Source organism: Glandiceps talaboti, chromosome 17 (assembly GCF_964340395.1).
Source record: "Glandiceps talaboti chromosome 17, keGlaTala1.1, whole genome shotgun sequence".
NCBI classification, from domain to species: domain Eukaryota; kingdom Metazoa; phylum Hemichordata; class Enteropneusta; family Spengelidae; genus Glandiceps; species Glandiceps talaboti.
Window position 1 is genome coordinate 13823771 of NC_135565.1, and position 18438 is coordinate 13842208.

At 37.4% G+C, this 18438-nt stretch overlaps 2 protein-coding genes across 2 annotated transcripts in view; one reads left to right on the forward strand and one right to left on the reverse strand.

The window, feature by feature from the left end:
* The window catches only part of LOC144448565 (DNA damage-regulated autophagy modulator protein 2-like), a 46769-nt gene that overhangs the window by 10688 nt on the left and 17643 nt on the right, over positions 1–18438 (forward strand). The window lies entirely within an intron of this gene.
* LOC144448253 (uncharacterized) overlaps positions 1533–18438 on the reverse strand; it is a 23356-nt gene continuing 6450 nt past the window's right edge. The window contains exons 2-3 of the mRNA XM_078138429.1: positions 14135–14233; positions 1533–8409 (exon numbers count right to left, since the gene is read on the reverse strand). Coding sequence (XP_077994555.1) covers positions 4469–8409; positions 14135–14233 — 4040 coding nt within the window. The 3' untranslated portion in view covers positions 1533–4468. The remainder of the gene's footprint in view (positions 8410–14134; positions 14234–18438) is intronic.

An 18438-nucleotide genomic window follows, 5' to 3' on the forward strand; every position in this document is an offset into this window, starting at 1 on the left:
ATACTCATTTGGGTATACTAGATATGTTTTTTTCTATACCCATCAATATCAAACTTGAGTGAACCCTTGTGTTTTTTTAAAGTGATGGGTATAGAACAAAAACTGGAGGGAGGGCGGGCGGGCGGGCGGGCGGGCGGGAGGGCGGGCGGGCGAGAGAGAGAGAGAGAGAGAGAGAGAGAGAGAGAGAGAGAGAGAGAGAGAGAGAGAGAGAGAGAGAGAGAGAGAGAGAGAGAGAGAGAGAGAGAGAGAGAGAGAGAGAGAGAGAGAGAGAGAGAGAATACAGACAAACACGCGCACAGATACGTACGTAGAGTGTGTTGTACAGCGCCCACTATTTCCGTAAATCGAGACTTGGCGTGATTCTTTGATTTAGGAAATCCCTCGATTACTACAGCTAAAATGAGGTAGGCTTGGTGTTTCACTCTAGCTATAAGTCCATACATGCTCATCACAAGACTTCCTTATTAATAAGTATTGCTTTCTACGGTTTAACTTCAAGTTGACGTATAGCAAATTAATTCATCGGCATTTTGGTTTATTCTTTGTTGTTTTAAAACAGAACATCTTAATGTATACAAATATATGAAATCCATCGAATCTGTACATTTTGACGTGAAGCAAATTTGTCATAATTAGTATAATATGACTTCATGTATACGTAACTGCAGGGAGTTATGAAAGTTAAACGTTTGTGCGCCATCTACGGTGTTCCTCGCGAAATTCCGCTTATGTCTATCAATATTCCCATATTTGCCCCATGTATACAGAAAAACGTACCGGTACTGGCGGTAGACTAATACTAAAAAAAATAAAAATACTAGAGAAACTGTGGAAAAATATCACAATAATATGAGCAATATCGTAAATCTCATTGTTCATGAACCAAGTCATTTTCCGTATATTCCAAATCAGACAAATGCAATGCACACTATACTAGTCTTGCAAAGAGATGGCTTCGTTATGTAACAGTATAATACAGTCCATTTTTATACCTAAAAAGTACAGATGTGTAAATATACGTTCGTTTTCCCCCTCATTTTTGTTTACGCCAAGACTTAAGCTTACATAACTATGATTTTCAGTCTTGGCGAATGACTGTAAACAACATACTGATAGAAAAAGCTACACCACGTGCGTAACAATGATTGAACCGCCCGAACTAATATTTCTCAAAACTGCACAACGTGCATGTGACTCAGCTATGTGGTGTCATGGGCGGGGGTAGGGGGTGGGGCAGGGGTGTCAGTTAAGTGACACCAGATAGAATCCACATTTTAAAAAATTGTATGTGGAATCAATAGAGTAGAATACACGTAACGCGATGAACAGCAGTTTTACAGACAGGTATGTACAATCGCAACTGGACTGAGGATCCACCTATGAAACTAGTATATATACACAATCATTCAAAGGGACCACTTTTACACGTTACCATGGTCACAAATGAAACAAACTCTATTTTTTCAGAGTGACCTGTGTTTATTGCGTCAAGTGAAACGAACAAAGAAACAACATCCACCAAATTCCATAACTTTCGGATATATAACTAACAACATGTATTGATATATGTAAATGACATTCACAAATATTAAAAAACAAAAACAATAATTATTGAAAAAAATAACAGATAAAAAAAAAACTTTCCATTTCTGTCACGATTGTGATGAAAAGACAGTGGCACTGCGAAGTCAATAAAACAGGGTGTAATAGTCGAAAAATTAGACTGCAAGATACAACGTGTAGTACCACGCTATCAGCTACCGCTTTTTGGTGACGTGATGCCAGGGCTGATAGCGTGGTACGACACATCGTATCTTAAAGACCATCGGAACATTTGACCGGTTGTAAAATGGTCATTTAATTCACTCCGATGGCACTTTTATAAATCCACAGAGAATAATCATGATGACGGTTGAAACTTCTTTACCACTACGTAAACCAGCCAAATTACGACCGAGTCAGTATTTTTTCTGTCACAGAATGCTTTTTGAAATATAGAATTTTATAATAATTAAAATTTGGCAAAGACCTAGTGAACACAATTGTTGTTATTGTAGTGACATTGAAGTGTCACCACCGAATTGATATTTCAAATAAACTTTCCCAATATAAAACTTAAAAATATAGCTGCATGTTATAACTTTCGTAATATAGTGACTATGAAAAATCATACCGTGTACGAGTAATCAAAGGGGCATAGTCCAGAATTGACGTTTTTTTACTTCGTATGAAAAGCTCTTTATTAATAATATTGATGACTTTATATAAATTTGATGACATAATAATAATTTGATGACAAATTAATGATTGGGTGACGTAATGATTTAATGACGTAATAGTGATTTGACGTAGTCATGATTTGATGACGTAATAAGTTGATGACGATTTAATGATTCGATGACATTGATTCGATGACATTATAATGATTTGTCATGATGACGTAGCACTGATTCGATGACGTATTAATGACGTCATGATTTGATGAAGTAGTAATGATTCGATGACAATAATTTGATGTATGAATTATCAGATGATGTATCAAGAATCGATGGCGTACTAATGATTTGATGACGTAGTAATACTTTAATGACTAGTGATGATTCGTAGACGATTTTTTTCGCTACAAATTACCTAAATGAATCTCTTTAAAAGGTTTCAAAATAATACTTAAATAAAGCGCTAACCACTTATTGTAATTATACACGACTTTGGCGATTAACCTGTTTAAACAAACACTCCAAAACTAAACACAAAACCAAGAAGAAATACTGGAATAATCAAATTCTGGACGATGTCCCTTCAATCAGGTATTCTTTGGTACCACATAAAACACCCCATACATGATTGCTATGCTAACCTGTGTATAACTTTGATATACCAAGAATATATATATACGTTGTAGACATTAATGAGCTAAATTTTGATAATATAACGGATAACAACAAAAGAAATCAAAATAATTGGCAGTCTAGGTTATTGTTTTCTTTGTCGTGATCTTGTTTGGGTCAGTGTGACGTCACAAACCAGAACGTGTGAAGTAATGACGTAAATGTCTCAGTGTACGCTATCCGGCTTCTCGTTATTTGGTAGCTTGGTTTGAAGTGTTACATAAGTGTTCTTCCTACAATGTATTCATAAAAGTGCTCAGAACCCGGTAACACTTTTGTAGTTCTCAGTTTAGCGACCAGGAAGGAAGAATCCTGTGTCTGGTGGTTGTTAGGTGACCATATTCACATAATATGACGTGGTTAAGTTTGGAGTATGCTTAAATACATCAAGAGGACACTCAAAATTGCAAGTGGGCTTGTCACCCTTGTTACCACAGGGACAACACTTCAAATTGTCCAACACCATGCATGTGTGAAGCAGTGGCGTTCGACAATTGTTTCTGTAGTTGCAATTTTGATTATGTCTATTCCGTATCAACTGATCTTTTAGTTGATGTTTCTCTAAAACATCATTACCGTTTGATAAAATCACGTAACAAAAATGCACTTATTTCATGAATAATTCATTTGCCTCGTCACGCAAACATCAATGGTTCTGAAGTTACACTATTAAAACCTTGTTGCCAAGAAACTAACCTCCTGCGCGGCATACCTTAGTAATTGGGTAATTGCGCAGGAGGACCGTTGCCCTTGACAACACGCTTGCACGCGTCTCATGGGAGATAGACTATGCGAATATGTGTAGTTCTTGGTTAGACAGTTCTTTAGCGAAAACGTGTTATTTTCGACACTTCGAATTCTGAAATGTCAAAGAAACATAAATTTCTTATGGGTTTTAAATTTCAAGTCACAATAACTTCCCTTTCTGTGAGTGTCAGTCACTAATATACAGGTATGAAGCGCTCGAAATCATACATAGTTTTTTTATTGCAAAAACCATTCTGCTGTTATTTTTTTCCGCAGTCAAGGAAAGAGCTGAGTCTCGTCTTTTCTCGCGTTCATCAACGCAAGTTTGAGTGGAAATAGTAGTATTATTTTTCCGTCGATGGACGCCTAGAATTTATCTCAGTCTTTGGTTAAATTTATTGTATTTTGTTTATTTTTTCCTTTATGTTTTGACTTATCAAACTTCGATTTTGTTACATTATTTTTTTACTTCTTACGTTTTTGACTGATCAAGCATAACATGATTAATCTATCTTGTCAGTTTCAGTGAGTGTATTCCAGTCTCGTTAGCTCTGCATGAGTTTGTTTATATTTACCGAGTCGTACTGCTTTACCAGTCACTAAAGCAGCTCGAATCTCAAAATACCATTAGACTTTACCTCAAATATCGTCGAATAGTTACTAATTGTACAGACATTGACATTCTCAGTGTGCATGCTGGGAAGGTCCAGTCTCTTTCCATGTACAATCTAATTCACATCCTTTGTCTGTGTCTCAAGGTATTATTACTTCATCATTACAAATGTACATCTTAGTTCACTGCCTGTGTACCGTTTCCATGGCAACTCTGCAGTTCATTGTATACTACACCTGCACATTGCTGATTGCCTCATTGTTTCATATATGAGTGCTGCAGTTGTATGGTGGTTATTTTTCAATGCCAAGTGCAATGCCGTATCTCCATACCTATCTCGTACATGAGTGTCTATCCCATGGTCCAGTAAGATTCCCACTACGGTCAGGTGACCTTTTTCAGCAGCGAAGTGTAAAGGCGTCCGTTTATGTGAGTCCTTGACGTCTACGTTGGCACCATGTTTCAAGAGTTTTCGAAGCAGACCGACATGGCCACCTCTTGCCACCAAAATCAGAGCTGTCAGATTCGCCTTGTTCCTGGTATCGACAGGAATACCTGCATTCAATAGCGTGTCTACGACTGGAGCATGTAATCTCATTGCTGCAAGGTGTAGATGTGAGTTGTGGTATGCAGTTAAAGCTTCAATATCTGCACCTTTCTGTATCAGTGTTTGCACTGTCCTATTTTCACCGTTGTAGGCAGCGAAATGAAGAGGTGTCCATTTTTCAGCATCACCAGCATCAACAAGAGCACCATTAACGGCCAGGATTTCTGTAACTTTCGTTCTTCCATGCTTTGCAGCATAATGCAATGGTGTTAGGTAGTCATCATCGCGAGCACTGACATCAGCTCCCTGTGAAATCAGGAATTTCACAGCTTCTACATTTCCTTCTCCTGCAGCTACATGAAGTGAGGTGCAAAGGAATTTATCCACTGCATCGACTAGGACTCCTTCAGATAGCAGGAACTCCATCACTCCTATGCTGCCTTTCATACTTGCACAGTGAAGTGGTGTCTTGCCATCGCTATCAATTTCACACACACGTGCACCTTTTCTTCGGAACAATTTCACCATAGCCAGGTGTCCTTCATTAGCTGCATGGTGGAGGGGAGTCCAGTTTTCCTGGTCCTTAGCATTGACTTTGGAACCACTGGCAATAAGTTGTTCTGCTATAGGCAGATAACCATGGGATGCTGCAACATGTAAAGGAGTGGTTCCAGTGGTCACTCCATTGACATTGGCTCCTTTCTCAATCAACATCTTGAGAGTACGATGTTGCTCTTTTGCAGCAGCCCAGTGTAATGGAGTCCAATTGTACACGTCTTTATCTGTTGTACCAGCTCCTTTCTCCACCAGCTTTTCAACGACTGATACATGGCCCTTATTCGCAGCACAGTGCAAAGGTGTATGCCTTCTTTCTGTTGTTGCCTGCACACTAGCTCCGACTGCTAACAAGAAATCGACCACTGCAGCATGCCCATTGACTGATCCATAATGTAGAGGAGTCCTCCCCTTATTGTCCGTGCAGTCAATTGTTGCACCGTGGTCAACTAGGATTTCTACTACTCCAAAATGTCCAAACTCAGCTGCATAATGAAGGGGTGTCTTTCCATCATTATCCTTGGCATCAACATCAGCTGCTTTCCCAATAAGCAGTGATAATACAGATGTACTGTCATGCTTGGCAGCAAAATGAAGAGGAGTTGGTGATGTAAGAATCTCGTCATTTGCATTTTTCTGGACACTCTCGACTTGCACAAAAGCCTTGCCACCCATCGTTGGATAGAGTCTTTGTGCTTTAGATCTGACTTTCTGTTTATCAGCCTTCACGCCCTCAATATCTGCACCTTTCTCTATGAGAAGATCTGCCATTTTACAGTCATTCATTATTGCAGCAATGTGAAGTGGTGTGTGTCCGTATGCATTACAGGCGTCAATGTCAGCTCCCATAATTATCAAAAGTTCAGCAACATCATGGTGTCCGTTTTCAACTGCAATATGCAGTGCAGTGTTATTGAGACCCTTTGTGCTGGCATAGACAGAGGCTCCATTTTGAAGCAAAAGTTCCACAATGTGTAGATGTCCATATTTAGATGAACAATGCAAAGGAGTCCAGTGATTTGCATCACATGCGTCAATAACAGCACTGTGATGTAGGAGAAGTTTTGCAATCTGTTTATTGTCATTACATGCAGCGATGTGAAGGGGAGTGTACGAACAGTCATCTTCAGCATTTGGTGCTGCACCATGGTGAAGTAGAAACTCAACCATTTCAACATACTCGTGGTATGTGGCTTTATGTAGAGGAGTTTCTTCATGTTCATTATTAGCATTGATATCAACTGAATCATATTTGCGGGTTATCAGGTATTCAGCTATGTCTGTGTACCCCAATTGAGATGCTCTGTGAAGCAACGTATCACCATGATCATTTCTGGCTCCCAAATTTCCACCAAAGCTAGCAATCAACTTCACAATATCAAGCCTGCCAATTGTACAAGCACAGTAAAGTGGCGATATCTCCAGTTTGGCTCTCTTGTTCACTTCAGCTCCCTCTTTACACATGCTCTTAACTATATTTGGAAGTCCTGCCCTTGCTGCCCTGTGGAGATCACTGAGACTTTGTTCCACTTCATGATACTCGTCAATCGTATCTACCACCTGTTGGTGTTGTAACTCCTGGGCTATCTCCATTGCTGTGTAACCATGGAAACGGCTGCTCCGGTTATTGACAGGAACGTCCATCATTTTAGCAAAGTCTGTAAAGTAGAACAATGCTGGGATGACAGCTGCCATGTTGTAGATAGCAGCTTGGTGTAATATTGATATTCCATCGATGCTGATTGACTGGTTAGCCCCTCGGATTAATTTTCGAGCTTCAAATATTTCCCCTGATTCTATAGCTGAGAATAGTTCTCCTTCAATACTGTCTGATATACTCTGGTCTTGAGTAAGCAATTTCTGTTTGGTAATTATTATCTCGTCAACTTTTGAATGAGGTTTGGAAATTTCTAAAGCAACATAGGCATTTTCATTTCTTTCAAGCTTAGCGATGTGGGTCCCTTGACCAGCTGTAAACTTTTGCATGTGTTTTTCCTGGCTGTATGCACGTCGTTCAACTTTAGGACTGTTAGCCTCAAAAGAGGACGTTTTACTAGATGGGCCTTCTCCACTGACATCTACAATATGAAGAAAATCAGACCAACTATTCGTTGGCTTATAATCATTACCGAGGTAAAAGTCAGCATTGCTATGAGATTTGCTGATGCTTGAATTTGGTGTAGTAAACTCGTCTGAATCACTCTCGGACTGTATCGCAAAGTCTTGATTCGATATCTCAAATTCATCCTCAAACGTCAGAGTCAATATATCTGTATGAGATAATGCAATGTCCCCAGCTTCTTTGAAAGAAGACACACGTCTGAGATCTCCCATCGATAACGATTTCCCATGATGATCTCGACTTTCTTTCCTAGCGATTCCAGATAACTCTTCCAGATGCTGTGAAATGATATCACTGTTGGTTTCTGAAGTCCTTCTTGTTCGTAAATGAGTCGGCGTTGAATAAAGATAGGTGTCATCTAAAATTGTCGAGTTGCCAGGGAAACCAGAATCTGCCTGATCAACATGAAGTCCCTCTGGTCCACCATTTTGGAATCTATGGAGACTAGTATCCTGTTCAAAGTCTGTGTCGATGCCTTCATCTGTGCTCATTGTGGCGCCGGAAAAGTTTCTATGATGTCTACGGAGATTTAAGTTTTGTTCAGCAGTTAACCCATAATCAGAGTCGAAGGTACACTGTACTATGGCATCCCCTCCTTCAACTGTGTTCTTTGTTTGTTGATATAGTCCATTGTCCAGATAAGGTGGACTTGCAAAATTGATGTCAGATTTGACGAGCTGGAGATTTGGATTTCTTTCCGTAGAAATGTGGTGTGTTTGCTCTGTTGATATTTGACCTCCAGGGATGTCGATCTTTAATTTATCGCTGTCAAGGAGTATGGTATGGTCGAGAGGTTGTTGTTGTTTGCTTGTTGGTGAGATATCATACCCTCGGAGCCACTGGAAGCAGGTCTTATATGCATCATGTGAAGTTCCTCGGAGAAGTGATGAGAATGAAGCACTAGGTCTGAGGGTACCTTTCTTTGCATCCGAATTATCTGAAAAAAGAAAAAAGAAAAAACTAGTAAAATTTAAATTCCAAAAGATCGTTTGATTCAGTTGAATTCTTCAAGAGATATTTTGTGTTGATTTGGCGTCATAACAAACACGAGGTAAAGACGATGTAAAATACTAGTATATACTAAGGTCGACGCAAAGAATATTCAATGTACATACTCATATTATTGTTAATTCAACAACCCAGACTGACAGTTAAATATTGAACAGAGAAAAACAAATTAAACCAAAGAAGACAAAGAAGCCATGAAATACCGAAATTGGAAAAACACTGAAGCATTTATTCTGAATGAAATAATTTACCCCGCAAGATAATGATAAAGTCCCAAATGATATCAGTATTTAAGGCCCAACATGTCACTTGGAGGACAGTTTTCATAAAAACAAACAATGGTTAGTCCCAACAAAACTCTGATTGGTTTCAAAAACTCAAAAAATTTTGAACAAAAAAACACATTAAATATTTCCCTTCTACATTTTCTTATCTGTGTAATCACTGGTGAGAATCACGAGTGTACTTTGTCCGTAATATGAATATTTTTTTAAAGTCACACGCTTATATTAGTAGTAAATAAATAACTAATTTGGAGGGCAGACTAGAAGAGATAAATGTTTAGATACGTTTTTCAATATTCCTAAGATAGTTCTCACAGTTACACGTACACGGCATTGTCAGTCAGACGTAAAAGGGGTTGACCCTCATTCCCCATTGTACATGTTGAGTGTCATAAAAATGGCGACATTCCATGGTGTGTAGCTACTCAGAGTTTAAACGTAACATGTTTAAAAAACAATATACATTTCAAATTGATATTTCCATTTATGACCCAATGAAAAGGAATCAATTATATACTATTACATGTCACTGCGTGTTTGAACCCTTTTTAGATTATAAACACGATTCACTGTTCTATTACAGGTTCATTCTGTATGGCAAAACAGCTGAATGCATCCATATGCTAATGAATCACATTATGCATTAATAAGGTAATTAATCAAACTACCGTCAATATACCAATCAATCCCCGTGGGACCATTTAATATGCAAATTAGCGACACTTGTCCATCAGTGTGTCAATTAATCACATGATGAAATACTACACGTTATGAAAATAAAGCACATTTTATACAATAAAATACAGCTCTCATTTAATAGAAAAATTATTTTGATGTTACAATGTGATAATATAAAGTCGGTAGTCCTTATCTGCTTACTGAGGTGGCACAAAGTTCAGCTACATACCCGATTACTCGCCACAATTTCTAGCACCAATATCGTACAATTGTGATGTTTATAGTTTTCAGTAACCTTGCAGTCGACTTTAGATGTTGATGGCAAATAATGTAAGTACACACAAACATTCGTTTTACATGTGAAATATGACTGATATTACAATTTATCTGATGTGTATGTGTATGCCACTTATACAAAGATTTAATGGTGCGTGTGTATGTATGTATGTATGTATGTATGTATGTATGTATGTATGTATGTATGTATGTATGTATGTATGTATGTATGTGTGTGTGTGTATGTATGTATGTATGTATGTATGTATGTATGTATATGTGTGTGTGTGTATGTATGTATGTATGTGTGTATGTATGTATGTATGTGTGTGTATGTATGTATGTATGTATGTATGTATGTATGTGTGTATGTATGTGTGTGTATGTATGTATGTATGTATGTATGTATGTATGTATATGTGTGTGTGTATGTATGTATGTATGTATGTATGTATGTATGTATGTATGTTTATGTATGTTTATGTATGTATGTATGTTTATGTATGTATGTATGTATGTATGTATGTATGTATGTATGTGTGTGTATGTATGTATGTATGTATGTATGTATGTGTGTGTGTGCGTGCGCGCGTGTGTGTGTATGTATGTATGTATGTATGTATGTATGTATGTATGTATGTATGTATGTATGATGTATGTGTATACATGTGGTACTTTCCACATGCATAACAGTCTTATCTAGACTAATGCAGCCCTTTGACACCAGGAGCGTATGGTATTATTTGCACACGGCAAATTATGTAGACTTTAGAATCAATATTCCCCATGACTTAGTGTTTTTATCAGTTTTGATCTTGTGATAAGAAATTGTCAGAAAATACATGACACTGTTGTTCAGCATGACCTTTGACTGTCAAAATATCGTTGTAATGATGACAGTCATGTCATTACCTTTACGTTCACTGACAACTAGTTAATGTGTGATCGATTGAGACACTTTGGTAAACCTAGTTTAAGTTTAAGCTAATTCCATCCATGCGGTCTGTCTCAAATGTTGATATACATTATTAACATTTCGATTTAATGTCTGGTAACAAACATATATCAGTTACTTATAGTCAAAAAGGGTAGTACCTCACTGTTTTGTTTAGATAGAGAGATATTTCCAATATAGCATGGATGTTACAATTGGGGAAAAACATAACTCGTCTACGAACTAATGAATCGAGCAGGTTATATTCAGCAAGTCATTCATAAACTGTGGAGTCTTCACAATGTACTAATACTTACACGTTAAAAGGTGGTTTTGAGAGAAAAATAAGTCAGTCTGCTAGGGATGGTGCCTGTGATAATAAAAAGCGTATACACGTACAAATTCTTTACCTCCTCACTGTACAGTCAGTCACCGCCTGTTAGTCAATCCTTTGTACAGGTACGGTACGTCATATGTTAACTTGGTGGCAATGGGTCACACTATTATTTCAAGGGGTGTCCCTACATGAATTATCACTTACTCTTCAAATGATAATTAAACATCTTCATTTGACTATCATTTTTATAGTTTTGCACAGGAAATGTATTGAGTTTGATCCTTTCAGATGTATATGATAATATTATGCAATCCGATAACACATACCTATCAAAACTGCTTTACCCCTCCTTCTTTAGTTTGGACTATGTGTGAAACATCATGAGATGATGAACATATTGAAATCATTCTAGCAGCCTTTGTAATGTCCTCTATTGTTGAGTATTTTTTGCAACGTATGTTCACATTAGGAACCCCAGGCACGAGCCTACGTGCATATACCCACGTGATACTGAATGTCATATATATGACAAAGAGTATACGGAATCACGAATGATTTCAAAATGGGTACATACATGTATTTGTGCGCTAGATGGATAGCAAGAGTTTAACTTAAACTAGAGATCAGCATGCGATCAGGCCCTCCCCTTACATAAGTCCAAGTTGTGACATTGACCACGCGTGACCATGTAGTTTGCCAATTGTCCACTGAAATTTTCAAAACATATAATCTAGCTGTCTGATTTCAAGTCGACATATGGCACCTTTCCCAGATGTCCGACGGTAATCTATCACCAAGTAACACAATGGGTTACCTAACTTACGAACATTAACTGTAAAAGAACATGTCTGTAGGTGAACATATTGTTCTGTATCATGCACACATTTACTTGCTATAATCATGCCATATTTATATTACACTCAGGATATACTATCGATTGCAAGCCATTGTTGATAACATGTTCTCAAAGAAAACCGAAACTTGTCAATGAAACCTTGTTGATAACATGTTCTCAAAGAAAACCGAAACTTGTCAATGAAACCTTCCTGTATACATGTATAAGAATCTTATCACATTCACTGACATAGTCAACCATGATACCACACTTCGGTATTACTTTTCAAATATTATTCTTCATTCGGCCTGTAACCTAAGGAGTCTTGTCACTAACAGTCGCTAGACGAGTATCATTCGGCTGATTAAAGCAAAATATTGGGGAATTATATAATTATACCTCAATTCGTAAAAATTCGGGAAAAATAATGCCAAAAATATTGGAAAAGTAATTTATGACTTAGAATAAGGGCCTATTGTCGTAAATATGGGTTTAGCTGTTTCCTGAAAATGGCATTTTTGTAGTTAGGCCCTTATGGAAATAGCCCCTTTATAATAATGATACAAAGTTCGGTAGAAATACCTTGTTGTAGTATTGTGATGGTACGAAGGAATATAAAGTGGGTCTTCTGTCAGTATTTCTTGAATGTATTTATTAAAACTAAAGCAGTGACAGCCAGTTTAAAAGGTCAATGTACATATGTATCATGGTGTAGTTTGTAATGCGCTTTAAAACTTGAACATAATGCATGTACTAAGACAAATGTGTATTAAATATTTTGTGGTTAGTGATGAGCTAAATCCCCCTTTAATATGGCTCCGTATTTAATACAATATCTCTGGGTGATAATAACATTTGAGACTATGAACTAATCTGAAAAAGTATCTCTCCAAGCGAGACCGATAATTGAGTTGACAGACATGTAAGGAAACTTAAACAAATCAACAGAATAGATGTTACTATTAATATACCAAATAGCCAAGTGCTGCTTGCCACCATAGTACCCAGGGTACGAGGGACAGGTACACTGCTTCATTTGGTAAGAACAATGTCAGTTTTGTATATGTATACAGATACGGATGGAGTCACACACATTGCGTATTGTTGACAGCCTAAAATAACATGAAAATTGTTATTGAGCAAAACCAAGGAATAACGTTGTTTATCACAAAATACAATAGTAGGTAGATGTCACCCTCTGATCCTTTGCGTGTGGTAGTCATGGTAGGTAATGGCATTGTTACAGAGAATGTTGCACTATAAAATTATTCTCTTTCGTTGTACATGTAAAATGATATACATTGTTGGTTACACCGTTTAGGTATGTGTGGACGCCAGTTAGAACACAGACAGTGGATCTCCACTATCTATGGTTATTAGAATCGTAGACAACAGTCTTCCTTCTGTTGTCTAAGTTCGGAACCAAAGCTGACATTCCTCATGATGATTAGTAGACAGCCTAAAAAGAATGCGAAAGATTGATGACTGACTAGTTCAGTCACCCGATGACCCATAACTTTGAATTATCTATGTCGTCGATTCATCATTAGCACCATCACTGCACATAGGCATAGTAGGATGTACACTGGCTAGGTCATACATAGTTCATTTGGGTTTTGGAAACAGACAAAGAGTACAGGCATTATGTATATAGAAAATCCTTGTGACCCTAAACTGGTATCGCCAGCCATGAAACCTTCCCTATGCAGAATTTGGACGCAATGAACTTCAAGTGAGGATTCTGTAGATTGTCCATAGAGTTCGAGAACTTGTCTTTCAGTAGATGATACATTTTTGTAGGTAGTTATTTGTATGGTACATACTTGCATTTCATTAAAAGTAGAAAGGGCAACATATCGTTCTCATTTGCCAGATTTACCACCGACATTATCTATCATGCAGCACTGTGCAAGGACCATGCGGAATCGGTGGTGACAAAAATCATGGTCACCCCGTCACACGTTTTGAAATACTAGTACTTCCATAAACGCGCTGAGATCGATGCCTCAAACGTCTAAAGTGTTGGTAAAGTATTAAGAGCTTCGTATCTATCGTCAGCCATTACAAATCTCTGAATTTACCATTTAGTCCTTTTGTCTATTCGTTCTTAGTTCGTGGTTATCTCTTTGTGTGCTTGTACACTATATTCTGTTTTATGTGTAGCTGTAGACAATAACCCCTTTTTGAACAGTAAATGAATAAATGCAATTATAACCGTATGGGTCACTGTAGAAGTGTTACCTTTGACATCACAGAGATGTTGAATAGATACACAGAACATTGAAATATTAATAAGAAACAAGTACGCACCTTGGCCTGTTCTGGAAAAGACTTCTCCTCTTAAAGCATGGTAGATGGCTAATACGGGTGCAAGTCCTAGACTCCAGATTGCAACTGTTCCAATCGTTCCTGTAATTGAACGAAGAAACGGGAAAATCAGTAAGTGACTGGGGAGATAATACAACACCCCTCGTGACCACGTACGTTGTTGGCATCGTTTGTATCATACATTGGCTATGTAAGGCATTGGGAGGGGTTGTGCCGACTGAGGTCACTAGAGGGCAAGGTGACCCTTAGACATAAAAAACACACTAGTTTTCACACTGGCTGGAATTCGCAATCGCTCTCACAATGGTAGCATGGCTTGATTTCGTTCTTCTGTACAACAGTTTTGTATTGTACTCAGTGTCGATTGCACAAATCGAATCTATTGCTTTTGAAAAGTTACGAGTTGTGTTGTCATAGTGATAATTATTAAGGGGTCATCGTGATGATCTCCAGACGTCACTTGAATGATTGCTATTCACATAACGTCTTCAGTAAATTTACGCATAATATGATCTATGTTGACGAAACATGTCGTTTTGTGTAATGTTTTGGTACGTCACAGCTTGATTTTAGAATACAGACCGAGATATAATGTTTTAAATATGCATTGATGTCAGAAAAAGTTTAGTCTTGATATTTCACGTGTATCTGCTAAATGGCCTGGATGACGTAGTTATAAAATAAAGGGGAATAAAGGAGTTAGCTTCTAGGGGAAAGGTCTCGCTTACTTGGCTAATTCGAGGTACAACGATCGTAAGCTAGACACACACTGGATGAACTCACACCGTCAGTCGCTTGGCTCGTGGTTTCGATCAAGATGAGGGGGGGGGGTACCTGAACGGCCCTAAATAGTTAAAACTGGGCCCATTGGCAGGATAATAATACCCCGAACTTCTGGATTTTAGATGTTTAAATACACGTGAAAAAGTCAATCACAATTTATTTCAAACATGAGGGTCAGGCTAGACTTAGTCTAGTTGTAAGCTATTTCGTCACTCCCCATTTACCCTTCTCTCTTTTTGTGTGAGGTTTTGTACTCATTTATACAATCAGGTAAATAAACCACATTATAATGCAAACAGAACAGCGCAAATGAAATTTCATTTCGCCCACCGGACTACACGTTCTATAAAACATGAAAGTTAAAGATTTTAGATGAAAATTTGAGCTCTTAAGATATCAGTTTCAAGACTTAGACTATATATCATATCTCGTCAAGATAACTTGGCATCGTTTATTTTCAACAGAATTACGACAAAAAAGTTGTAATGTTGGCTATTTTAGGAATTATATCCGGCGTGTATTGGTTGTGAAGGTAGCTATGGTTATGATATGTCAATTTTCTACATGCATAAATGAAAAACTCTAGACTGAATATAATTAGAATATATGCAAATTAAGAGTAATGTAATATTTTTAGGACTGTCACGACACAAACGAGTCAAATTATACGTGTACCTTATACCCTATGAAGTCGTGGCTAATAGTGTTTGCAGCATCATTGGCAGAACGTTCCATAATATATTTATGATAGGAATAAAACTAACTACAAAATCATACGAATTTGAACAGGATATCAATGTATCAACAGAGAGTAGTTTACGACATGGCGTGGTTTCACGATACATTGTGGTTTACGACATACCGCTGTTTTACGACTTCTTCAAAATTGATTTTTAAAAAACGGAGATTCACTGTCGACGTTATGACTTTTTCCCTTTAAATGCATTAACACGAGTAAAAAATGGTGCTGCTTGAAAAGTTGACCGATTACACATTCAAAATGAGGACACTGCAATGATATTGCAAATATCAATTTCGTCTAAACAGATGGTACACTGATGCTATAAAAACATTTGTTATTCAGTATGTTGTCCTTCGACAGATGTCATTTATTTTCATACATTGTGTGGCCAGACTGCTGACTATTTTTGAACTTTATATTGTTACGATATCGCGTATCCCCCATCACCGCCAAAATCACCACCACCACCACCACCATCATCATCATCACCGTCACCACCACCACCACCACCACCACCACCATCATCATCATCATCATCATCATCATCATCATCATCATCATCATCATCATCATCATCATCATCATCATCATCATCATCATCATCATCATCATCATCATCATCATCATCATCATCATCATCATCATCATCATCATCATCATCATCATCATCATCATCATCACCTATTTCGAACACAGAAGAACCAGTGACATAGACGCGCGTTGTCAGGAGGTGGAACAACCAGAGTATATGATATTTTTGTTCACTTGTGCAAGGTATAATCTCACGTCCTAACTTTGAAACCGGTATAAAACCTGAAACAACGTCGCATGGTTCGATAACAATCCGTTTTACTAATATTACTACATTTCATTGTGTGGATCAACAAAGGTTTTATACTTCCATTGCTACATTTTACTCCATGGCTCGACATATAATCTTGTAATAGTGCTATATTTTCTTTGCGTGTGGTAGCATTGTCTTATCAGATTGTCACACAGTATGTGATTCATATCATAATAGGGCATTGTTGTTTGAAATATCCAGTCAAGTATAAGTTTCTACATTGTTACAGTAAAAGACAGAAAACCAGACGATAAAATGTAGCAAAACTAATAACTTTTGTCGAATCAGACGACGGTATCTTTCAGGTTTTACCAGGTTCAATTGTATATTCAAATGTGTTTGAATATTAATGAGGCGACAGAGAAAGGAGGGCACATTGATATGTGGAAAAAGACAATTGTATCTTCTTCATAAATTGTTATCTAATGTATGAAAGACATGAAAGGAGTCTCGTGACGATAATGTGTTAACAGTCATCCATAGCGTGTAGTAAATCAATTAGATTACTGGCAATACTGCATTTCTTTCCTTTGTTGGAGAATACTAAGAAATAACAATAACATACCAGGTAATGTTGAAACTTGTTCAAGGCCATTAGCGTGTATATAGAAAGATTTGCCTTTCATATTGTAATAGCTTAAATTCCCAAAAGTCAACTTTCAGTAAATAATAGAATTCAATATGTGGAGGACAACTATATACCCTACAGTGACGTTATTTTTACTGAACCAGTTATGGTTCATACTCATACAGTATATTTTACCATGGAGGTATAAACTCTCTCATACCTCCTTGATTTTACAATACGGCCATTTTGAAAAAAGTGGTTGAACTCTGTCGTCGTAAATTCGGATATAGGTCGCCAGTATTGTCCAATGTTATAGTTGTCAACAACCGTTTAAAGGTACATGAGCATGAAAAGAACTGAATGAAGAGTCACTCAAAATGCCTATTCAGACCTATTTCTTTCTCTCCTCTATTAAAATCCCTACTCTCTGAAAGACTAGATCTCTTCTCACACAGAAGCTTCTTTGTCTGAGCTGGCTGTATTTCTATCTCTCTACAGCACTATCGTCCCAAATATTGAAGTCACCAATTCACTTTTTTTCTCTCAGTACGTTTCCCAACTAGTGTCGTCAGAGATACCGATCGGATATATTCACAAAATACAACTTGTTTACCACATTTATTTGACAGAACCAATAGCAATGTACGCAACTGTCAACACAAAAAACAAAGTTTGCATCAACATTTTTGTTCAAAGGAAAAATTCAGTCAAGTTAGTTTCCCTTAATACTGGTATACCCATCAATTTTCTTTAACTGATGTATGTGGCAAACGATGACGCCATTTTCTTGGGTTCATCACCTATCATCATCTTCCCACCGAATGAAATATCCTATGTATCCTGCATATCGAGCAGAGTGCACGACTGCTGTTCAACATAAAATTCCATAATTCGCCGTCCATATAGCAAATAATCCAACAACGAACAAAAATATCTCAAATGGATGTCATGCTGTTTAATTTTAAACCATACATCATTTGGCTCATCTGAATATAATGTATTGTTTTGTTCGGCAACATGCTGTGGGCTCACACGCGTATAACGCCGCCATCTTTTATACAGATATGAAGTGACGAACTGACACACCCGTCACTGACAATGATATAACTCTTATTGTTAAGACATCCAGCTTATTAACAACTGTATTGTTTGATTAAAGGCCAATTTAAAAGTGATTACAACTGATATACGCATTTTCCATACTCTTGGAATCAGATTTCATTTAGATGGAGAGACGTGACAATGTTTTAATTTGATGTTACAACCATATATCATTGGCCTATGCATTATATGTAGGCTATATGGTAAATATATGAACCAAATGAATAACTAAGGTTGTTGTTGTTAAT